Source organism: Dromaius novaehollandiae, chromosome 6, assembly GCF_036370855.1.
Source record: "Dromaius novaehollandiae isolate bDroNov1 chromosome 6, bDroNov1.hap1, whole genome shotgun sequence".
Lineage (NCBI taxonomy): Eukaryota > Metazoa > Chordata > Aves > Casuariiformes > Dromaiidae > Dromaius > Dromaius novaehollandiae.
This window is the reverse complement of record NC_088103.1, coordinates 21,141,169-21,167,150: the sequence shown is the minus strand read 5'-3', so window position 1 is coordinate 21,167,150 and position 25,982 is coordinate 21,141,169. Positions and strand designations below refer to the sequence as shown.

Sequence of the window (25,982 nt, the reverse complement as noted above, 5' to 3'; positions counted from 1 at the left end):
TTATAGAAGGAAACATTTTAGGGGCCATTTTATCCCAAATCTATCCAAAATATTTCTCATTTACTCATTTTCAACAATGAATTGGAATTTATAAAGACTATTGAACAAGCACAATCTACTGTTACAGATTAATAGAAATTTCATTGTATTGTTTTGCCTGAAGAAAACAGGCTATTTGCATACTGCCTACCCAGTGATTATGTACAACTAGTGAAAATCATTGTAATCTAATGTTGATTCATCAATGTGATAAGCATATACAGAAGAATTATCTCTAATAATAATCTAGTTGGAGACTGCCAGAAAAATTTATGAAGAATTTTTACAATCTTTCTCCACCCATAAGTAGACTGGAAGGGTTATTCAGGTAGTCTTTTACAAATTTAATCCATGTATAATTTACCAAACTTAAACTCTTTGAATAAGCATGTCTGAGAACTAATACAAACACCAGACTAAGAGATGGATAGGACAGAAAATATGCATCTGAATTCCACATGTACACCTTGTATTATATTCAACTTTTTGAACAATTTAAGAAAGACAATACCTATAATCATTGGTTGCTGCATCACAGAGACAGATTTCTATCAATAAACCCAGGAAACTCATACCTAATACTAAAAAAAGAAATCACAGAAAAAAAAAATCTTCTGATGTGCAAGAGAAAATACATTTTGTCATGCGTGATCTATGTTCACACAAGTAATTGTGCAACTGCCCTTGAAATTTCTTCTGCCATTTCCCATACCCCAATTCCAGTCATGTGAGAGATCTCAAAAGAGGCCATTACTGAAATTTCAAAATCTCGCAAAGATTTGTGTTCCTTCTGTATACATACAGCATTTCATGCAATGTGGTTCTGCCTTCGACCTGGGCGGCTAAGTGCTTAGCAACACAAAGGACAGAATAATTACTTGTTTTTTCTCCACATTCTGGCTTTTTTCTTTTGGTTTTTGGCATATAATAATCACAGCACTGTTGTTGCTGGATTTTACTCATGGTTAACACCATCCATACCTACCTAGGGCATTGCATCTTTTTGGTATCGAACTGCCTGCAGAGGCCATCATTGCCTTGCCTACCCACTTCAACTGCAGCATCCCGTTGTGAAAGCAGAAATGACCACGGAGCCTTAGCTATGGACACTTTCCTATGAAACTCTCTGCAGAGCACCACAGAAAATTAGTTTGTAGCCATAAATGACAAGGTTTTCCTCTGCATATCACTTTTCAACTAAACCAATAATAGTGTACACACGGTTATCTATTACAAAAACAGTAAAGATAAAATGAGCTTTATGTGGCCTTATCCATGACTGAAAAAAATAATTTGATGCTGTATCAATGTAAAGGGTGTTGACTGAGTCTTTATAAACCAATCTTTTTGTCATTTTCCAAAATGATCACTGGAACCACATGGTTAATCAGTCTTAATCAGTCTTTAGAGATGTGCATGAAATAACAAAAAGACTAAATGATTTGAAAGTAATGACTCAATAGAGTTTCTTTTACATATTTAACCTCAATTTTCTTTGCATCAAAACCAAACAGTGACACCTATCACTCAGACTACTGAGCAGTTAATAAAATTGAGAGATGGTTTTAGGAATTAACTCCTTATTTTTTCCTGTTTTTCTAGAGTAGAGGTGGGGAGAACAAATCCAAACAGATTTACTTCAGCATGGGATGAAATTTATCAGCTTAAAGCAAGTGCCAAGAGTTTCTGGAGTATTAATAAAGAACAACAATAATAACAATAATCAAAATTGACAAGCAGACTGGCTGCAGGGTACCATGGGGTATTTGGATAGTCCGTCTGAGAGCATCTGTATTATTTTCCAAGAATTCTCATTATGTAGGGAATAATACTTTTTTAATCTACTTGCCAAGATACAGATCATTGTAATTTTAGCAATTTGTGCAATGATAAATATCATATAATAACATTTCCTTGAACCAGATCCCAGAATTTAAAGTCAGCTTCTTCATCTCTACTCATGCATCACAAAAAAAGAAACAACTGTAGTGTACACTTAAAAGTACGAAGGAATATTCCAAAGAGTATTTAGCATGGGTTAATGAGTGCAGTAAGTCAAAAAAGAGTTTTATGAACATAATTAAGGTATTTTGCATAAAAGTAAATTTTACTATAAATAGGAAGAGGAGGTACAAAGTGTAGAATAATTTAAGCCATATTTAAGTCCTCAAATATGAAGACTGAAATGCCACACAGAATCTGTATGCACTTAAAATACTGGTACATGCAATACTTCAAGAACAAAGGAGCCTGAACTACAAGAGATGTCCTGAGCAAAACGGTACTGCATGGCTCTAAAGCTGGTCACTGGAGTGGAAAACAGCATTCTCTTAAAACTGCAAGACATATATGTAAAAGAATATTACATTCAAAACATTTATGAACCATTTATGAAATGAACCAAACTGTCACCTTAAGCTTATAATAAAATTTATTAGAATATTTTGTGAAATAAGAAAATCAGAGATCAAAACACTGACATTTCTCTACTGAGACCTGTATTGCTGGGCATCTTAGACATATGTTGATTTTCTTGTAAGTCACATCAGGCCATTGAGATTCACTTGAAATTCATATGTAACTGCCCGATATTGTCTGATTTACAATTGAAATTTCAATTGCTTTTTTCCTAGAACTATGAAACAGAGAAAGCATCATCACAATGTTCTGCAGATAAGTGCAGGTAGCGTGGAAAAGCTGAATGATCTGTAGTGCAAACAGGAGATTGGTATCTAAAAACATTTGACACAGACTTACTCATCTATCTAGGTAAACTTCCTTCCTCAGACATATCTTTAAAATGGGTAACACAGTCTAAAGAAATAAACAAGAAAGATGCGAGTTCTCCTGGGCAGTGACAGGCCGTATTGGTACAGCATTTAAATAAATAAACCTCATCAGGCTTGTAGGATTTTTATAGAACATTTTGCTGCACTTAACCAATTATCTTTCACAAGACAAGATGGCAACAGTAGCGAATAAGCAGCAAAGCCGAACATGCTACACAAACACAACTTATCCTCAAATATTCCCACATAACAACTGAGTTTATGAGGATATGAAATAAAATGCCACACAGGAAAGAAATAATTTTGCTAGCAAACCATTCCTAGAGAACATAGTGGCTTTGCTAATGACACTGTTCTCCTTACACAATCACAAAGGAAATCTCTCAAATAGAATATTTCCAATACATTTTCCATAAATCTAGTCCCATACACTGGCAAAAAGCTCAGCGTGAATTCTCCAAACAACATAAAACCAAACGTTTAATTTTTGCATTGTTATGGTAAGCACATTCTAGTATAGTATCTCTGCACAGCTTGGTTTCCAGCTAATACTGCTAGAAAGCAAGTAGGTAACAAAGCCTTGCTTCACTCCGAGCAATAAAGACAAGGCCAAAGAACTGACCTGAAAGGCACCACACGAGATGGAGCTCAGGAAAACTCTGTTCCAAAAGGAAGACAGAAAACTCTATTCCAAAAGGGAAAGATAATCCTTTCTAGAAGTACTTCATATGTAGGACAGTATGCAAGAATTCAATTAATGTGTCATTCAGTGACAGTGTACTTTTATACAGCCAAATATCTGCATGTATTGTTTTTTCTATATTTAATAAAACTCAGACAGGAGAAGAATGGATAATGTACTAGCCAATCTCTGCAGTTAAGCGGAAGACATGACAAAGTAGCTTTGCAATTAAAGGTGTTTTCTGTTTTCTTATCAAATTCTTTGATTAATGTTTGAAATCAACATTGTGGTTCTCTGTCAAAGAACACGAGCACACCCTAACTTGGAACACAGCTCTGAAGATAATTAATCTGAACAATTAAAACTCTGCTGTAAATTCCATTATCCCATTCTCTCCAAAAATGAAGTCACAATTAATACAACCCCAAGTGAGCCAAGCTGCTTCACTCCCTTGCACAGTGGTGGACGATCAGTGTCATGCAAACCTCAGTCTGCAGTAGCTAAAAGCATACATCTTTGCGCTCCCTCTCCTGTCACAGCATTGATGGAAGAGTTTGTAGATGAAGAGGATATAGAGGGTATTTTCCAATAGTTTCAGAACTTGGGATGTTTTTAAGGAAGGTCTAGAAAAGACATATTTGCAAAAAAGCACAAAAGCTCATTCTAAAAAATTAATTTAAAAATCAAGGTTAATAATGACAAAAAAATGCATTTTTCTTAAGGCATACTTAAGGACAACTTGATAGATTTACATTTAGGCAGTATTTAGGTTCCTTGCATATCAGACCTATATGCAGAAGGAGCAAGTATTTCTGAGATCCTCTCAAATACACACAAAAAAAAAAGCAGAGTTGCCTATAGGTTTAACTTTTCTATTTTTCATATATAAAGAGAGATAAAGCTGTCTAATTAAGAAAGGAACAGTTGAGGACAAGCTCTGGGCTCAGCATGAATTTATATGTTTGTGTATACACATGTATAAATCTTCCTATTCACAGTTCCACTGTTATTCTTAGATCCAGCTGTTTTACATTCATTGCCAGATGGCGCTTTTATGTCCTATTCTAATCAAATATATTATGCAACACAATATTGGGAAAATTTAGCTATTTAATAGTAACTACACCGGTGCCTTTGAAAATACAATCTCCAAAAGACGAAACTGAAAAACCCAGCATGCGAGTGAAACACATAAACCAAGTTGTGAGGCTTCTATATTTTCATCTTGTGATTGATCAGCTTTATTATTTCGATGTGGACCTGAGATTTTAATGAAAGGACTCCAGTAAGTGATGTAAATTTCAAGAAACGGGGCTGAAATAACTGGTCATTAGAGAGCAAGCAAGAATTTTAAATTTCTGTGTCTGAAGAACATCACTCATCCTGATGCTTCCATATCACACTGCGTTGCAGCCCAGCACAGTTAGCCAGAACGAGAGCAGGAAAGGTGTATTCACACCATAAACAGCTTCCACACTACTGCCACTCCAAGAAAGAAAGCGGAGAGCCCCGAGTTACCAGCTTAGTGAAGACTGAGACTCTGCTCCTGCTTTTACTAATCATGCCTAAAGATGATCACAGCAAGCAGATATTATTCACTCCTCTTATTAGAGTCACCAGTGCAGCACGGTATGCCGAGGTCAGGGGGACAAATGAAAAGGGAAATAGGCAATTCATCCTTAATGCTGATGTCAATAAAACTCAGAAAAGTACTTCCATATGTATTTGTTACAAAGCTATTACAAACAGAAAGATAAACAGAAGTGAGCTGGGGAAGGAAGGAGGTTGTGCAAACTCTATAAAAAATGCATGAAAAATGCAAAGTACTGGCACATGCCTGGCTCGCTATTCTGCTGCAGCACAGTCAGCAAACTCTACAGGACCACTGAAAGGGCATACGGACATTGACTCGGGTTTTCCTCTTAACAATTAGGGATGATTCCATTATTTTCTTATTTTGAAGAACTAATGACATATAACTTTAAAGGAAACGTAAATTGGAAAAGACCCACCACTATGATATGTGATGCTATTCTGTACTAAAGTAGATCACTTTCTTAATCAAAAATCTTCTAAGTAGCCCCTTATGCCTTTTTATTTGAAAGTTCTGGTTTTATTCAAACTAAAATCAGAAGATTTTATACATCTAACACTTTAGACATTTAACATTTTAGACGTTAAAGTGAACCAGTCTCTAAAAATAAAAATGGAACAATTTGGTTACTTGTTACCTGAAGATTAAAATAATTATGTGAGTGATATTTATAGAATCTCTTTGGCAAATTTTCCATATTTAGCTCCTATTTCCAGTACTTAAAAATTCCAGTGTTCAACATAACAGTATTTTATGAATGTAATTTCACAAATAAAGGAAGGAAGAAGCCTAGTCCTTAGTAATAAGTGAAACATTTCCTACCAGGATTTAATCACTAGGTATGTCAAGATAGTCATTTTCTCTGCTAAATGATTTCCCAGTTTAAGGACTGAAATCTGCCATTAGTTGCTAGCATGTATCATTGAAAGTATTCATATTCACTTTGAAGAAAAATGTTCTATATATATCTTATGGTACTTGGAGATAATGATTCAAGCTGGTGAAGGTAAGAAATGGAGGCACTGAGTAAACAACAGAATAATCTTACTGAAGATTATTGGAATAATCCTTATAATCTTCAAAATGAAAACTCTTTGTTCTTTCCATTGAGAATGAAGTTTCTTGAGATTTTGTTCAGAGCCTTTCAGGTGAGTAAACAGCTGCTTTTTACTAAGAAAGGTCAATTCAGCCTCATGCAGGTGCATTTGATCACAGCAGTGCCCATCTTTTGCAATTTAGCATGGTGCACAGATCCCTAAGTTTGTGCCAGAACCAGAATTAGTATAAACATGTTTTATAGCAATGCACAGTAGCTAATTGGCTCTGCTGAGATGTAGGACTAATTGGTATTGAGGAAGTGCTATGCTGAGGAAGCTGCACTATCTCCTAACCCCAAATCTCCCTGGATAGCATTGCACTCGTCTGGGCATGTTTCTGCTAGAGAGATGAACGGGATGGCACAGAAACGCTCCTAGTTAATGCTCCTTCCAGCTGCGACAGCATGCTGCCCTGCAGCACCACAGTCCCATCATTTCCCATTTGATCTACACATCCTGTTTGATACCTAAATGTAAACTTTTAAGGGATTTTTCCAAGCATGTACACAAAGCTTTTCACAGGGGATGGTATTGCTGACACAGGTAAAGCACAGTCACTGAAGTGGCCGTTTCACATAAAGCGAAAAAGAGTATGGAGCTTCGTGTTGTTGTCTCTTTTTCAAGGGCGGTTCCTACAAACACAAGCTGGAACTGGATGCCATTTCTGTTTCATGCATCATCAAAAAAAGCAGGCTTGGTTTTTATTTACAGGAGGGAAGAGGAGAACAGAAGAAAATAAAGAGCTTTTTGTCCTGTAAAATTCTGGGGAGAAATGGAAAGATTTAGAATTCTTTCCATCACCTCCTTCCTGCCTTTCTTGTTTTTCAGCAGCCTTTTCCAGGGAGATTTCTTTTTCTGCAGTTAATGGAAAAAGACTGCTAATGTTATCATTAAAAAGGATATATACATTCTGAGACAACTCACTCAGGTGAGGGTGTCCTTAAAAATAGGTATTTGGTACACTTTTTAGAGCATTTTGCCTTTCATTGGATTCATAAGAACTATTTGTGTGACAACAATTCTTTAATGATAACCGTGTTTTGGAGTTCCATGTAAGTTATATTTTAGTATCAAAAATACAGTAACTCGTGCTCTTAAAAGTAATTAAAGAATTTAATATAGGTCTTGCTGCAGCCTCTGAAAATGAAAAGTCCATCATTCTAAAACACACCTGTCCATGTGCACTGCGATATACTGCGATACCACTAGTATCATCATCTTGACTCCCGGTAACTGACCTGTAGAAGTATTAATTTTGCTGTATCTTTGCAGATCATTGGTCGTAAAATTAACCAAGATTTTGTAACATTTGATCAGTGTTTTTACTCCCAAATTACTTTGATTTTTCTGCAAGAAGCGCTCAAAGATACACAGGAAAGAAAAAAACAACAACAAACTACAGTCACAGTGTACAGTAGGAAAATAAGCAGCAAATCTGATCTTCCACTGATCTGCAGCACCTTTTTTAATTTGCAGCAAAAGAGTGTGAATGTGAAGTAAACATAAAACCCCAGCAAATCAAAATAATCCTGTTTTTGTAAAGATGCATGTTAATAAAAAGGTTCAGAAAAATTAAGACATTGTTATCCCCAAACCTATTATTTGCATAACTAATCTACTCATTATTTACAAGAGCAGAAGTAAAATAAACAACATGAAGACCCATTTTGTGCTATAAATTCACCAGTTTTCTTTCTTATCTTTTTTTTTATAGTTTTCAGTGTATATTAGCGTCTACATTCCAGCTAGAAATTTTGTATCAGCTATAATCTAGCTTTAAAATAAAATGTGCTATATAGCTGATATTCTACTGGAGCTTTTCATTATTTGAACAGGGAAGTGGAGTTTTCATAATAAAAGACAGAGAATTAATTTCACTAATCACATATTTAGGGACCTTAAATAGACTGATATTTCACCATATTTTTTTCTGCATTGCTGTAATGGATGTCAGGTTAGCTGCTAATATAAAATAAAGCAAAATTTTTCACTTCAAGAAGTTATCTCGGGAATTCCTAACCTGAATTGAACTAAAAAAAAAAAAAAAAAAAAAAAAAAAAAAAAAAAAGTCTTTTGTTAAAAAAGAGGTATGTATGGGAAGAAGGGTAGAGGGAGTGAGAAGGAGCAAATAGAAAATACGTGCTAGTAGCTTATATTGACTTGAGGTTGCTGAATGTAAACTGTAATAGTGAGTTAAACCTTGGCTGAAAACCTACAGAAACCTAGAGTTAAAATACTTTTCTATCCCCATTAAAAGAGCTGCCAGTAAGTGGTAGCAGTACACAGATTAGGTAGCCCGCAGAAAGTTTAAGCACTCCACAGATATCCGACACCACCCCACCCCAGGAATTTTCTCAGTTTTGCTGTCCTTGAGGAAAACAAAGTCTTCCAGAATGCAGTCTGAAATTAAAACATGAATAGAAACAGATTTCACTCCATTTGATTCTTTTTACTTGGACATGTTGGGCATGGACTAGTTTTGCCGTTGTGCTTTTAAAAGTTTTTATAAAGATCTTCAGAAAACTACCACCTTACATGCTTCACTAGTGACATATTAAATAAAAATTGGCTAAAATGAATGAGGACCCTCAACACAATGCTAAGAAGAAGCAGGGCAGGGGGGAGAAGATTTGTCCTCACTTCAAGGGTAGTTCAAGGTAGAACTTGAGTTTTTCCACCACTAAATACATCTCCACAAAGAAAATCTCTACCTCAAGTTACTTCTGTTATGCTCGAGACACCTAGACTACAAAAGCATGACTTGAAACTCACACAGTATAGAGCTGACATCCATGTACTCAAGAACCCTTTTGCTGGTGCTACCGCCTGCCTGGACATCAGTAACTACAGATGTCACAAGTGAAATGTCATCTTTTCTGGGTCACATAAGCATGGTTTCACAACACAGCCACTGCTGTTACAGACAGCTACGCTAGCTCGCAAGGTGCAGCTCCAGCATCCTACTGCATCTTAACTGTTGCAGTAAAGGAAAGCCCCAAATTAGTCTGGAGAAAAGCATCTGGTATGCATTCCTAGAGTTTTAAAATGCTATTGATACTTCAGAATATCATCTTCCCTACATAACTGAATTCAACAGAATAATACTCCATCAAGTTCCTCTTCATGGGGTTCTTCCACGTTAGGCTACTGATTCGCCTCTTACACCAGTGCCAATGATGAGCTTGAGATCAATGAAGTCAAAGGGAGGATATTACTAGTTACATTGTTTTGTATCAAAGCATGCTATGCCTCAAAAGGTCATGGTGAAACTTTCTATTGCCTGTCCAAAAACACAGCACCACATGAAAGGGCTGTTATGGGACTACATTACCTTTAAAAAAAAAATACTGAGATGCTTCTCAGATTTTTACAGGCTAACCTTGGTTTGGGAGAAGTCTATCAAACCCAGGAGCTAGAAATCTGAACAGGTATGCTAGATATAATATTTGTACTGTCTACATCATTCAGCATTTTTGTTTTTAGAGGTATTTCAGGGGTGTTGTGTCTTCTGAGACACAAAATGATTTCCTCTGCAAACTGGTTTTTTTTTTTGGCAAATATCCTTCCCTTGTATTTCTTATCCTAGTCTTGAGTCTGAAAGATTCTACATATGCCCACTGAACTGAAAAAAAAAATTTTTGCAACAGTATGTATAATCTCAACATGCAGAAGTACTGTTTTTCTCTCTCTCCTCTTTCTGCAGATCCAATGTGACTGAGTTCAATCTAGTTTATGCAAGATTTTTTTCCCCATCCCTAAATTATTTTGGAAGACTATACAATATTATAAAGCTCTTCGCACTCAGGCGATGAGAATAAAGCACTGAGTTGAAGGAGATGAATGGAGCAATTTAAAGATTTATAATTGCTGTGGGAAAGGAGGGAAAGGAAAATGTATTAGAATACTCACTTTGACGAATCTATGAAGTATATTACAAGAGCACCAATACTAAGAGCGAAGACTAATACAACCTACAAAAGAAAAGAAAAAAGTAATTACTTAACAGTGTTAGAATGAAACATTTATGCTTTTACACAAAAAAGGTAAAATAAATCATAAAATAGAATTCTTTCATTTCAGCTGTCATTTTCTTCACGAAAACTAATCCTGCTTGCACTTCAAACACTATATATTATCATCGGATGCTTTCTTGCATTGAAGAACAGCCACAAATAAGAAGCTGCATTCCAGCTCAGGGAAATACAGTCTACAAATAGGTCCTGGATCCTAATCTCTACTAAACTAGACACTTAAATTTCAAATGACAAGCAACCCCACTGCATGGCATTCAAGTCACAGTGTAGCTTTATCAGAGCTTTCCTTCAAGGCTACAGTAAGAAGTGTTTGCTCATTCCTTTTACATAACCAAGAGCAATGACAGATTAGATGGAATTTTCATTTACATGCACTACATACATGGATATGAACTCTACATGACAAATGTTTGGCTGCGTAAAAATATGTATTTTCCTTCTCCTGTGCACTAAGGCTATTTTCAGCTTTCAAACAGGTTAAAACAATAGCTTGAGGCAGCTTGACCTAAAATAAAGAATACATAACCCAGGCACTCCACATTTCCAACTTCTTCCCCCCATCTAAATCAGATGATTTTGTTAGGTATGGCATCCAGCCCTTATGAGCAAGGCAGAACTTGCTTTTCTCTCTAGTACAGCAAAAGCTGGATTAATCGTGGCTCCACCTGTGTCCAGCTTCCCTCCCTTACAAACACAAAGCCAATATAATTGTCCATTATACTGGCTCTTAAAAGATTCAACAGCAGTGTGGAAAGAATTCGTTTCACATCTTCTCTGAAGTAGGCCCATATCTACACAGGACAGCATAACTGAAATTTCTGCACTCAAATTTTGGCTTAAAGTATCATGAAGTATACAATAGTTTGTGTACACACTGTGACTGAGATTAGTGATGTCCTTACTCTAGATTTCTGTCTCTTTAACAATACCATCCACTGGATAATTTAGGGCTTGAAAACATGAACCCAATAAACTATTGCTTATAACCTGGAAGGTAATTCTTCTGGAAGAATTCAGAAAAGATCCCTGTCTACTACACTGAGGATGGGAAACTGCATCTCTTGCAACTCTTATCTGACCTGCTGCTCTACAGCTTCAAAACAGTGTCTTTCAGTCTTCTGGCAGGCACTGCTTGAATAGCTGCTTACAAGTAACGTGCCTTAGAAAAACCCACAGAATTGATCACTCAGGACTGGGTAGACCAGGGGGTACTGCCAGGTACCCTACTACTACCACAGACATGCAGCCAGTTAAATTACAAACTTAGGCCAGAAGTGGTTAAAACGTAACACATCATCTAGATTATCGCATATGTGAAATACACTAGTGGTGTCACTCCAGTTCCAAGCAAGCAGATTTAGTCATCTGTATGAATACCATCACCACTGCTACTTTTGTTGACAATTGCAACTGTTCAAGCAACAGATGGACACAGAAACAAAAATTTCTTTGTTCAATACTGACTTCAGGCCTAGAAGCATACACTGAAAATTATCAGACCATGTTTGACTAATAACAGAAATTAGTTCTCAAAGACTATTTCAGTAGAGCCTTGAATCATCCATGATTCAATAACTCCTCCTTTCTAAATATGAGAAAAAATTTGCATGGAAATTCTCTTCCAGCTACAAATTTCATTATAGTTGATAGACTAACTTCAAAATTTCTGTTCTCCTCGAGATTGTCCTCAGTTTGTATTTCGTTTGCTTTCTATGCAGACCTTTCTTATTAGTCCATTAAGTGAAAAACAATATTCTATAAGATTTGGAAATTTTTTCACCTGGATGCCAGGGAAAGAGTATTTTATTTTCTTTTTAGAATTTAAAGAAATTAAATATCATTTTTTAAAAGAGCAAGACACTTGCTATCAACATCTACACAATAAAAAACAAAAAATACTTAATAACTGTTATAAATTAGAACATCTCTTTCTGAAGCTACCATTTTAGGAAAGAGCCTAACAGTCATACTGCAGGCAATACAAGAGCACGTGCAATGTGTCAAGTAGACATAATGAAACAAGAAAGTCGAAGCTTCTCTACTCTCACCACTTTCACTGAATGCTGTAACGGCAGCACTGGAAGCAAGGTACAATTGTAATTATGTATCATACCATTGAGCTTTGCAGGGTCAAAATCACACATGCAGATATATTCCAATAAAAGAAAGAAACTCATCCAATGTCTTAATATTATGTCATAGCTATAATTGGGTAAAAAAAATCTGAACATATTTGAATTCCTGATCAACTGAGTGTTGTTTTTGATTAATTTTTCATCCCTTTTAGAAGTTACTCACCACAATTTTTTGCTTTGTGAATGTCTGAGAGAGAATGTTTTGCTTAAGTGAATACTATTACCTGGTGTGTTATCTGATCCTTTATCATCCACATCAGTGAGATGTGATGGTCAAATTTAAGGAGTGAAGCACGAAATCCTTCAAGTAACCTTTTTATTACTTAACTGTCAACATCTAGAGTTTGATTCTGCTTTCTTTAAACTACACTATTGATCAGATGTGTACAGATGTTACAAGGTGACATGAGCTATTAAAATTTTATCAGTTAGTTAGAGTTTGATTGTATGGTAAGAAACAAATATGGTGAATAGAACTTGTTGATTGTAACCTGGCAACATACACTGAACTATGATTAGCAGTGGTCCCAAGCCCAATTTTTTCCTCAGAATTAAGTTATTGAGAATGTGATTGACCCCCCTCCAGTATTCCAAATCAGACACAATCACTGAGTTTGGATCTGAATCAAACTTGCTGCATTGTTTAGCTCTAGAAATACTTGTTACCAATAAATCTTTCACATCTTTACATCTTCTTTAAAAACAGAGTTAACCAAACTGTTGAAGCTCAGGGAATACATTACTTAAATCACTGCTAAAATTTTTGGTGAAAATTTTCACTTGATCCAAATTTGTTTTAAACACAGTCACTCAATTTTACATGCTTTAGAGCACAGTACTAACAGTGAAGTTCTGCAAAATCCACAAGTAAAGCTGGAGTTTGGTTTTGCCTAACAAGTGCTAGGTCACAACATGCACTCATTGTCTCCCAGGCAAAAAAGTCCTCTGGAACATAAACAGCGTAATTATATACTAGCCTTGCACTGCAAATAAACATCACTGTGGTGCTTGACTAATGTTAGATGGATCCTGGGCAAGATCTTCCAAAATGCTTAAGGAATTTAAATGTTCTACAGAAATTCATACTTTTATTAAAATGCAAATGTCTCCATTTTGCAAGAAGCTCCAGTTACCCATGCTACTCTAAACAGTGAGATACAGACACAAAACTACTACGTCATTCCTCTATTACAGTGCGTACTTACTTTTAAATCAAGACTTATTCCCGCTCCTATCACCCCAAACCACACACCTGGCATCACAATTCATAATGCCCCAAATTCACAGAAAGGGCATCAGCAGAGAATGGAATCTTAAATACTCCCTTTATCCTGCTCGCAGAGAAACATATTTTTCCGTTACTAAGTGACAGAGGTATCAGGTTGAGCTTGAATACGCCTAATGTGTGGAGAAAGCAGGGCCTGAAGCAACTAGGTTAGAGTTATATTAAAAACAACAAAAAAATTAATCTCCTTCTGCACCATACTAATCTGTTTGATATAGTTTCAGACGCAAGCTTGTTCCTATATTCCCATATCAAAAGCTGAATACATCCTGATTATTTAGATGCAGAAAGGCAAAAAAAGCTCCAAGTTACTGAGTTTAGGTCTACTTTCAGATTTGAGTCCTTGCAAGATTTTTATGGGAGCCAACGCCTGTGTTTGGAAACTTTTATCTTTGAAGTATGGCAGGAAGCTAGACAGACTGATATCCCAAATTCCCAGTAACTAGAATCTAAGGGAAGGAAAGAAGCATATACATAAGTGAATTATTGTCTTGTTTGTTAACTAGGCCATGGGGAGAAAAAGCTTGCTTGCTCCGTTTATTATTCCAATGCATTTGGCACAACTTTGTTATTGCTACACATCCATTACAGCTTTGCTCTCCCTCTCTGGAAAGAACGAATCTTTTAATTTATAATAACTTGCTGTTTGTTTAAGATTGAGAAATGTGAAGTCATATGCTAGCAGCTACAGTGACTAAGCACTTAGTGTTGAGTTAAAAATAAATATCAATCTGATTAAAGGAAAGCGGGAAAATGCATGGAATAATTGCTGCATATCCTTAAGTCTTTCCAAAAAGAAATAAAAAATCCAGCCACAGAGGTCAACAAAAGTGTACAGTACCTTTCTGAGGCAGAGAATCAGCAAAACAACAGAAAAAAATCCACTTAAAATCTGTAAAAAAAAATTTGGACTCCAGTAAAAGCAAGCAGCTCCAGAAGAGCTTTGACGGCTCTGTTGAGATCTACATCTCGTACACATTAAGAACAACTACAAGAAAGATTAAAAAAAAAAAAAATTACTGGAAATTTTAATAAAGGTGTGGAAACATAATGAAACTGCAGGGAAAGTACAGGCATTGAGAAAAGACTCTTAGAATGAAGAATGATAACTCCAGAGGGATCAGCATATCTCCCAGAGCCAGGCCTATCCAACAAAAAGAATAATATTGATAACCCAACGGGTGGCACTGTTTCCTCTGTACCTGAATTGAACTAACGTCCTAGCATTATTGAAGAAACATGGAAAAATGGAAAGGCTGTTCACATGAGGGAGGAGAAATATAATTAATACACAGACAGCAATGACTAGTGTAAAGACTCTAGAGTAGGAGCTTCTGTTCAGTCTCTCCTTGTGCCAGAATATTTGAACCTTCTGTGAATGCGATATACAAAACAGCACAGAACTCAAGGGGCTGAGCAGGAATCAGAGAGGGAATGGACATCTATTGTTACACTCCTCTCCACAGCGGGTATTAAAATAAGCAGTACACAGCGAAAAGAAAAAACTTTCAAGAGTCCTGTAATGCCAAACACTTCAGGGCACAGCCTTTAACTATTGCGAGTTTAAAGGAAAAGTCCCTGTGAGTCCATTTTTCTGTATCAGCCTTGTAGTGAATGTGTCACAACCATCATACTGAAAATCTGGACTATTTATGTACTCTTCTATAGCAGTCTCTGCTCCTCTAAATTACTAAAAAAGTGTTGGCACCACAGGTGTTCTCCTTGGATTAAATTTTGATATGTATATGCACAATAAATAGCACTTCGGTCCATGACAAATCCCACAGAAGCTGTGAATTCATCCTGAAGGAAGTATTACTTGTGTACATAGAGAGGTTATAAACTCTTATCTGAAATCAAAAATAAGCCAGGAATAAAAACAGTTTCCAAGGTATTTGTTGCGCTAGCTAAATTCCACTCTGATTAGTTACAATCTGGCTGCATTTATTTCCCTCAGTTTGGATACAGAATCATGTAAAATGCTTCAAACAGCACTCAGTTTCTAAACTCTCCCCTTTCTTCTCGCTTCTAACTCTTATATACCTATATATATGTGTGTGTGTGTATGCATGCCTATACTGGCATATTTGCTGAAGATCCATCAGAGACAGATCAATCAGCAATGCTTAAAGACTTTTACAAAGTAAATCTAAATAAAAAGCATGTTAAAAATTGCCTTCTGTCTCCTTTTTTCCATTCCCTTTCTCTATTGTTCTGGGAATTTTTTTTTCCTCTTCTTTCTTTCTGATAGTTCCTACAAATTTAATAAACTTTCTGGTTTTCTAAATGAGTAGTAGGGTAAAATATACCATATACATGTTTGTATATATATATTTATATGAAATATATAAAACATTTCCTTTACTTTCCAATAAAACACTATATCACACTATGACATTTCAGATTGTGAGCCTCAAAAGAACATCTTTTAAGGAAATGCATATAAATGTTCAACATATCAGCACAGAGGTTTCTGTCAAAACATAGCATTACGTTGAACTTGGTGTCTCTGAGGAAACTAGCACTTCTATTTTGTGCTTCTACCCCATGTTTTTGTTTTGAAACAGTCCTCTTTGAAACAGTGCCTGCGAGGCAGGATGAGAGAAGAGGTGTCAGATGTGCCATAGGCAGGCAGGGAGCTCCACCATTCCCACTCAGCAGAGGTCACTCAACCATCGGTCTGGGGTGCCCTCAAGGCAAGCATGCCAACCTCCTCCATGAAGGAGTCCTTTTTACTACTCGCATGACACTTCTTTATGGCCCCATTTCTCTTTCCTAGTCACCCAGGTAGAAAACTTGTAGCCCAAATGAGATAGCTCACTCTCCACCTTCTTTTGCTTCTGAATAGCTTATTCCTTTCTGAGATGACTGCATTGGATTTCTGTTGGAGCTTGTGAATGGAAATATCTCATATGACATCCACTAGCTTAATCATTTTATTTAATAAGACTAGGTTTATAGAGGCACTGCAGAGTAACTGGTGCTTATTAAGCTCGGGTTGGAGGAAGGAAATCGAAATAAATAAATAAAACATTTTATGGAAGCGAAGAGGTTGGAAAGGGTCCCCTGAGAGCCCTTATCTTTCTATCTGATGACAATCTATGTTGGCATACTGTTCTTCAGAATTCTGTCTGAAATTCTTATTATGGTAAGGTTACAATAACAGTTTATAGTTTTCAACACTAAGCCATAAGTCCCTACTGCACTGCTTCTAATATATTAAGCTGTTCGTTGTTCCACTTAATTTTCATTTCCACATGCATACAGTGATTTCTGTTAATGAACTGCTGAGGTTTTTTGTATAAATGCTTTAAAAGTTCTATTAGCATCTGTATGTTGAATTACTTAATGAGAGCACAAATTATTTCTTACACAATAAAGATACATCCTGGTTTAATTCAGGGATTTTGAAACTCCAAGGTTTGTATTAATAACTTGCCATTAACTTGAGGCTGCATCTACCTAATTTGAAAGAAAATTTATGTAGTTTAAATACCAAAACAAACTTTCTTTAACCATAATAATGGAAATCAGTTTTATTCCTTTGATAGACAAACAGAATTTACTTGTCTGGGTTTATTAGGAATGGAAACCTGCATTTTTAAAGACAGGCCAGGTACAAGTTACCTTTCAGAAGCAGGAAATGCTTAATGCTTGCTTGTCAATCCTAGCATTAATTTTGAGACTCTAGAATATGCACCAGCAGCAGTACAACTACTACAGTGTAACAACAGTAAGGCTCGAGCAAGTCTAGACCACACAATGGTCAAAATGGCTTACTTAAATTGATGTCTCATTAACTGATACTCCATACGCAAACAAAATTCAGAAAGCATTCCAGGTAAGCAATGCCGTAAGTGGTAAGAAATTATGTACTGCAGCTGATATAAATAACCAAGCAATTAATACTGCATAAATTAGTATAAATACAGATAAAGGAAAAGCTATTTACTATAACAGAGTATATGCTTAGAGCAATGCTTGCTCTAAAAATCAGTGTTCTCCACTCATTTTTGGTAGCACTTGCTTCATTGTTTGTCTTTATTATTCCCTTCAAACATATGACACTGAACTAAAGCACCTGCATCGTGTTAAATCATGCAATTCATATTGATTCATCCAACAAGATAGGCTTCATATCTACATGGTTTGTCAAGACAAATAAAATGCAATATATTTTTATAGCAAGCAATAGGGAATTTCATTTCAGATATTACTACTTTTTTTTCTTTTTTTTCTTTTTTTTAATATAACCTCCTACCCAGGAGTAGAGCAGGAGTGATGATCTCCAAAGTCTATCAGCAAGACCTAGTACCATGCTCCGGGTGGAGCTGTCTACTGACCTTTCTCTGGACTTAACACATTGCCCTGTCTCCAGTCTTTCTGGTTCCCCTTCTTTACCTGGCCCCTCCCATGCCAATGCATAAGTCATTGAAGTGATGAAGATAAAGGTATTCTCTTCCAGAATAACTGCTTACAATGCCACCTTCTCTTTAAAGAAAACTATCTAACTGCACATCTGTTGTTGTGGGCCACCTTACCACAGCAAATAAGGACATACAAACAAGCGAGGGCTGGAGTGGGCGAATGAGAGGAGAAAGCTAAAGTAATAAAATAATAAAAAGATAAAAAAAGATTCCATTTCCTGCCTCCCAGCAATAAATAATAGACACAAATGACAAACAAAGATTTGAAGAAACTGGGAAATCTCCTGTCATTTATCTTTTATTGACAAATGTAGGGATACAGAGATTTTGCAGCTAACGCATTCCCTGTAGGAGAGCCGCGCATGCTGCAACACAACTGTGCGACGAATACACACCGATATAGGCATCGGATCTCCTGAGAGCATCGGCAAAGTGCAAACCCTACAGCCAGCACCTGCTGTTGTCTACAGGATACACACTAACCGCTCTGCATCCTAAAGGATATGTTTGCAGGATAGTGTGTGAGCTAGTAAATCTGTCTGGGTGACTTATTGATCCTGCCCTTTAACATGCAGAAGAGGCAGGTGGTGGAGGAAAGAAAAGATGTCTTCAGTTTTTTCCATGCTTTGAATGTCGGATAGGATTTAGAATCCAATTCTAGAAGAAACGAAGCACCTCCACACAAGACAGCAAGGAACCTCATCTTTTAGTGAGGTGAGAAAAGATTCAAGAGCGCTCAGCTCTTCACAGTCAGTCCCTACCAGCTCTTAGTTTTGAGTCTGAATTGACAAAATTATAGCATTAAATCCAAAATTTGCAACCTTGAGGGCCCACATTATAACCTTCTCAGGCACTCAAAGACTTGAAAATGTTTGCATGCAAATTATTAACTTTCAATCATACCATCAGCTTTTTGATTTTGTGTACCTTTATGACACAATAAAGAGTTAACTAAAGGTTAATTAGCTATTAAAACCTACAGTAAATAAATCAGTCACCAACCTGCAGTAAAAAGAGAAATGAAGACTTAGGTAGCTTTACAAGATTCTTTGCAATAAAAATTTTGCCCTTCTTGGGCAAATATTCTTACCCATTTACAGAGAAAAGTCAGAGTCTATAAACCAATAGGCAGCAAAGTCTCAGTCAGTTTCTCCAGGAAAATTCACAGCAAGGATTTCCTTTTAAAAATAACACACAGGCAGCAATAAAGTAGGTCAGCAGGAGCTTTAGATGATCATGAGCAATCAGAAGACTTAGTTATTTTCCCTAGTTCTGCCACTCATCTGGTATGCAACCTAAAACATGTCACTTCACTTCACCTCACCAGGTTCCTGATTTTCCTTCTTCCTTTTGATTGGCAAGGATACTGCATGTCAACTCATTAGGGCAACAGCTGTCTTTCATTACAGGTGTTTGCAATGGATCTAGCACAGCTGAGACCTCTACTGCTGTGATAACAACAAAAAAAAGTGAATAGGACAATATGCAAAATTCTGAGCACCATCTATGAAAGCAAAGGGACTTCATTTATTCAAGGGTTTTATTTGAATAGAAAAGCTTTAATATCTCTTTCTACAGTTACTTCTCATTTATCTTCCTGGTATTACAATTTCTGTCCCATTAAGCCACCTATGTAGGCTGACATCCAGTGTAGTAGGGTTTTAATTGATTACTGACACTAAAATGATGCATTTGGTATAAAAACCTCTTCAAAATGTAATTCATATTTATCTGTATCTCTATTTTTACAGACCTGCGTAACAGTTACAATAAATAAGAAATGTAGAAACAAAATTCCTGGGGAGAGGAAACAAACAGCACATAAAGAAGAGTTACAAAGCAAAAGAGAACTAGCCTGAGCCTGCTGGGTTACATTTTCAGTTCCCAGGTATAGTACTTACACAACCCAACAGGAATCTGAGTATTACCTGAAGGATACAAGGGAGATGCATGGCAAAGCCCTAAATCACTGTGAGCTTGCCGAACTATTCACGTAGTTGAGGTAAGTTATTAAGACAACTGGTCACCAGGAGTAGGATATGTGACATCTCTGAATACAACCACACACAAGAAAACTAGAAAATTCAGTCTGCGTCTGCCATCAACTGGATTTTATTCTCTCCAGTAAAGGATCCGACCCTCTTTGTAGGATCATACGTACACTTTTGCAGTCTACCTTCTCTTTGAGCAGACTGCTTGAAATTAAGAAGAACCTTTCCTATTGAAGGGATGCTGTGGGATCAAAATTCAAGAATCAGTAGAGTTGACATCAGACACAGGAATACGAAAAATCAAAGCAAGGGAATATCTTAATGTGCTTCCCTACCCACCCACCCAATCTCATTTTTGGAAGAAATTTTTTAAAAGAAATATCTTTGCCACATCCTGTTCTGTACATGCTTCTAATATGCGTTCATATTTTGACTTTTTTTTCTTTCTTTGTGCAAAGTGGTTTTTTCCCTCAACTTTTCTACCGACATATTGACAATAAGATGAAATCTTCTGTTCAATCCATAAATTGGAAAAAAAATGAGATTTTCTAATTAGTGACAAAATACAAGACAAAAAGTCCCATCTGTTAATGGTGCTCTGTAGCTTGAAGTTAATTAGGTTTGCTGGGAGAGTGCCTGCAATGTGACGAATTAAAGTGCATGCAACTTTGCCAATTCAGTATTTAATTTAATTAGTCAAAAAAATAGCAGTACTTTCTATCACAATGTGTCATTTTCTAGTGCTAAATTCTGAACTGATAGCATATATGTATGTATGCGTGTATATACACATATATGTCCCGTGCCCCTGTCCCCCAGCACACGCACACAAAAAGCCCTTCCTCCTGTTAACCTAGTAGTCAACCAAACCATCCCCCATTAAGGTCAACAACAAAAATACAATTCACTTTGCTTACAAAAGTAAGAGCATAACCCACTTTGACTTCCACTGATCCACGACTGGGTCTATGGTCACACTGAGCAAATGAGATATGGCAATAACAGTTACCTATAAGTTGTTCTCCGAGTTGTCATTTCTCTCATTTCCCTTTTTAAGTTCTTCATAGCATGATGGTAGCTAAGGGACATCAGTGAGCCTACCTGTGGGTCACTTTAGAGAAATGATCAACTTGCCTGTCAAACAACCAAACCACACTGAAAAGCAAATAAGCTCAACTGTGCAAAACTGCTCAAAGGCAAAACAAAAACCAGCTCTAGAGTGTGATACACGTAATGCAGCAAACGACATTTGCACTCGTAATCATGGCTGATTATTCACAATCCCATCCCCAGTGCTGGCCTCTGAAAAGCCTCCGCTTACTGTGTCAGGCCCTCAAATGTACCTTATTAATTTTTTGGTTGAATTCATATGTTATAGTTGTGACAGAAGGCTTTTTACCTCCAGATGAAGACTTAGAACCAAATAACCTCATATGGGACTCCCTGTCCCACAAATGCCTCATCTCACCTCCTGACAAGAAAGGGATTAAGGTAAGAGAGACGCAGAGGTAAGCAAAGCTGCGTGCACTTTCTGGTACAGTACCTGCAGAAAAAGTCTTCAAACATGTATGGGACATCTCAAAATGCAAAAGAGTGTAGTAACTTATGGAAAGAATAAGGAGACAAGCTCTCACCCCAAAACCACAACCAGAATCTTTGTAAATTTGAAAATAATCTAACTGCAGGGGTTCAAGATAAGGGGAATGAATCACCTGAAACAAAGGAGAAATCAAATAAGGCCTGTACCAGGAAAAAATCGCTGCTTGCCAACAGTTAACAGAGACCCGGATCTAAAATTGCACAATACTGAGTTGTTTCACAGACTCCTAAACACAGGTAGCCATCAACAACATGACTTTTTAATGGGGACAACTATTCCTTCAGTGATTTGCACGAGTAGGAGCTCCCCGTATCTGGATTCACATGGTCTACTCAGTGACTAAGCACAGCTTCTTGTCAGCGTCATCACTAGCTTTCTTTTAGCAATTAAATGAAGTATCAAACACTGGACATCAATGAGCAAAATCAATGTGAAGATATCAGGCTAACAGGAAGGTGAAAAAAACGCTGCTGATGCAGTTGAAAAACACTAGTTTTGAAGGTCACTTTTGTAAGGACTTTTTTTTTTTTTTTTAATTTTAGCATACTGTTTTTACTCCTTTTCTCTGGCATTGCTTGTCCTTCAGTCATTTTGCCAAAACTGATAGCTTTGACTGATGGCCACAGGAAAACATCTCTCATACTGATCCACTCTGAAGTCTGAAGAATTGGCATTTTTGATCATTAGGAACAAATCTAAACCTACTTAATCACCCAGCCTTATATGAGCATCTGACAATACAGAAAGCTGCCTTTAATCGGTATACAAAGGAGAGTCGGTATACAGAGAGTGCAACAGTCTGAGCAGTGACCAAATTTTAGTCATTGTATAAGCTTAAGATGTACATTATACCTCAATTTATCTGAAAATAGAAAATAAAAGGCATAATAATTTTCTAGTGACTATTTCTATGTATAATTTTAATCAGAACTCCCAATTTCCTGTGGTAACATAAATATAGAAAATGTGAACTCTTCTTTTTAGACAAATTTGAAGTGATAAGCCTGCCAATTAATTCTTTTACATAGTCATTAATCCTGAGATTTCTATGTAATTATGTAATAAGACTTAAAGAATTCAGGAGAGCAACTAAACCTAACAACAAAACAAACAAATATTCACGGTTGTGGTGATTTGGGTTTATGGGGAAGCATTCACTTGCAGTGAGGAAGCCAGTTCTGATGGGCTTTGGAAGTAAACTCAACAAATATTTGTAGCAACTGCTGCACCTTTAAAACACTACATGAGCATAAATTTTCAGTTTATCTTACGTATCATTTGCACAAGTATAATTATATACTACTACAGATGAAATCTTGGTTCACAATTTGATGCAAGGCTGCAATGCTGTGTACATATTTCTTCAAACTTTGCTATGGTATTTCAGAAAAAGACATGGAAGCCTTTGCTTGATATCATCTGTTACAGGCCCTAATCATTTTCATATTGTAATCATCAAGGAAATGCTAATGGCATGTTGTGGGTAATGCTAATTTGGAATTTTGTTTCAACTCCATGTACTTAATGCTGAGAAATCCACACAAGTAAGAAACAGAATCAATAATTTGCAACGGTCACCAAAGACCATGTACAGGAAATAAATATTTGCAATGATGAAGCAAGCGAAAGTAAAATTTTTTTTTAAACAATGAACCTTTACTTGTGGTGAATAATTTCTTTTTGAGGGATAAGAGGGAAACGAGCAGTTTCTCTGTAAGAATGCAAAGACTGATTTATTCTGTAAATTTGTTCCCTGTAGATGAACTCTCCTACGTTGGTGTGTGGCTATAATTCTAAAACTAGGAGCTTTTTATGAGCATTTTTAGTGTGGTTTAAAGATAAAATCATATGATTAAAGGCTTGCAAAACTATCTTTCCTGTGCGTGCTCACTTTAACAGTCTTCTCTAGTATTCTTGCTTTTAAAAACCACAGGGCAGTGGCCACTTATTTAATCCGGCCTTGAGATCCAGCTGTTACCCCAGCTGACCTTTTCTCTTGTTAATGACAAAACTATGTCAGGTCCTTTAAGTTAACTTTCTGCCTCTACAGTCTTGGCTTTTTTGGTTTTTAATTTTTTACATAACCTGAATAATTTAATTCAAAGACACCTATCCAAAAATCATCCCTTCTTCAGTGTCTCTGGTCTTTTCATCTTTACCAAGCTTTGCTAAGTTGGGGTCTCTCCCTTCAGGGGCTTCACGCTCCGTACAGCCACCTTCCTGATGGTGGGAAGCTAGAAAATGGCCTCCCCTATTGCCTGCGTTAGGTGCTCCCTTGTGAAGGTCTGAGACCATAATGCTCCTGACTTTCATTCTGCAGCTGTCTTATCCACAGAGGTAAAAAATAGAGAGCATGGATAAGGAGAAACATACTACTTCAGCTTATGTTCTGTCTCATAACTATCATCTGGTACATCCTTTTTCCCCTTTTCTGTACGCTTGCTTCGGCCTGGCTGCATTCTCTTTCTGGAGAATTACAAGACCAAGAGTGTTGATTTTGAAAAGAGCTAAAAACTGAAGGAAAGATCGATGAACCACTAGGTAAACAAATGCCTACCCAGACCAAAGAGATCTGCAAGATGCCTTTATATAAATGTGCAGGTTTAGTTCATTTTAAAATATTATGTAATGAACAGAGGTTGGAGGTACATCCTAAGTTTTCTTTGTTTTTTTTTTTTTTTTTAAGGGTTGCAAGTCTTGAAAGAAAAAGTGTGTATCACGCACAAGCGACGTAAACTCTAATAGCAAACTTTGAAAAAAAAAAGGAAGGGTTTTTGTCTGAATGAGCACTGCAGAATCTGGCTGAGAATATAAGCACTGCCAGCAAAATTATGCCATTCAAGCTTAAACCCTCTTCCTTTTCTCTTTTTTCTCATGCACTTCCCTTCTCTCCCTCCCTTCCCAAATTCTACTTATTAATGATCTCTTATACAGATTCATCAATCCTTTGCTGTTTTTTAATTATGTTTTATTTTAAAACAAGTCACCTTTCTAGAATCTACTGAAATGTGTTAAAGCCAAATATAGGGAAATTACCCTTTTAACATATGCTTTTTAGAGGGAACAAGACTGTAAGACTGCATCCAGGATCAGAGGCTTCCCTGCCTCCCTCCCAGCTCTGGCCCAGCTCCTTCCCTCCATGACGCTGCATCACCAGAGCCTCCTCCCTGCCGGCCAGCCTCCCCTGAAGACACTGCTGCTCTTGTGAGGATGCAAGGAAAATGTGGTAGGTGTAAGGCAAAGAGCACCAGCGGTGCTATGCGGGCTGTGTGGTTTGGTATCACCCCAGCACCCCATCAACCCCTGTGCCCTGCTAATGACGTCCCCCCTTCATTGAACCACTCACTGTACACCATGCACAACAAGACTAAAAAACGGAAAAAACAAGAAGTCATAAAATGAAGTGGTCCAGTGGCACTTTAAAAATATTTATACCAAATCTACAGAAGAGAAATATTTATACTCAATGATGACACTGTACAAGAACACACACTGTCAAGTCCTAACGCTAACAAATACTGTTTTCTAGACTGCTTGGCTGACGTGCTTCCTCTTGGACTCCAGACAGAGCTGGAAGAAAGAGCTTTCAAGAGCGTTCATTTTGCTGACTGCCTAAAACCTCAGAAACCCCCTCTGGACAAAATGCTCTTACGGCAGACACCTATGTGAAACCATGCCAAGGCAACGGAGCACTGCTGACTCAGAAAGGAGGTCCACCTCCTGAATCATTACTGGGACTGCCAGCAGCACCCGCGGTCTCTTCTTTAAGCACTAGCTCAGTTCATAGTTTGATTTCTTATTGTGGCTCCAGGTAAAGAAAACAATAGAGAGATCAAACATCCGTATGTGCCTGACTTTATAGTTGCCTATTTCCATCTGTAAAGCTGCAGCTTTACAAATAACTGTAACTGCCCTAGCACAAGGTCACTAGTGTGTGGAGCGGGCTGCAGGGCTATTCCCCAGTGCCACGCACCACCAGAAGGACGGGCTTTGGTGAATGAGTACAGCCTGTGCGTGTCGCGGCCCCGACACACAGGTTGCCCTGGTGAGGAAACCCCGAGACAGCCTTTCTGCCACAGGCGGTGGAGGTAAAAGCTGCGCGTTTGCTGAGCAAGCTGTCTTATTTTTGCTCCAGTTTGTTGCAGAATTAGGGGCAAATGACCACCGTACTTAATATCTAAGAGCACCTGCTTAAATTGCATTAATTGACCTCTTTACACATTTTCCCAGAACAAAGCCCTCTGCACAATTTAAGCACAGTCCCTTTATTTGCAAAAATCTGTAGTCAGTAATTCACCTTATTCTCAAA

At 37.1% G+C, this 25,982-nt stretch overlaps 1 protein-coding gene across 20 annotated transcripts in view; it reads right to left on the bottom strand.

The window, feature by feature from the left end:
* The window catches only part of KCNMA1 (potassium calcium-activated channel subfamily M alpha 1), a 536,645-nt gene that overhangs the window by 279,438 nt on the left and 231,225 nt on the right, over positions 1 to 25,982 (bottom strand). For all 20 annotated transcript variants that reach the window (XM_064513826.1, XM_026116842.2, XM_026116843.2 and 17 more), the window contains exon 3: positions 10,111 to 10,172. In XM_064513826.1, coding sequence (XP_064369896.1) covers positions 10,111 to 10,172 — 62 coding nt within the window. The remainder of the gene's footprint in view (positions 1 to 10,110; positions 10,173 to 25,982) is intronic.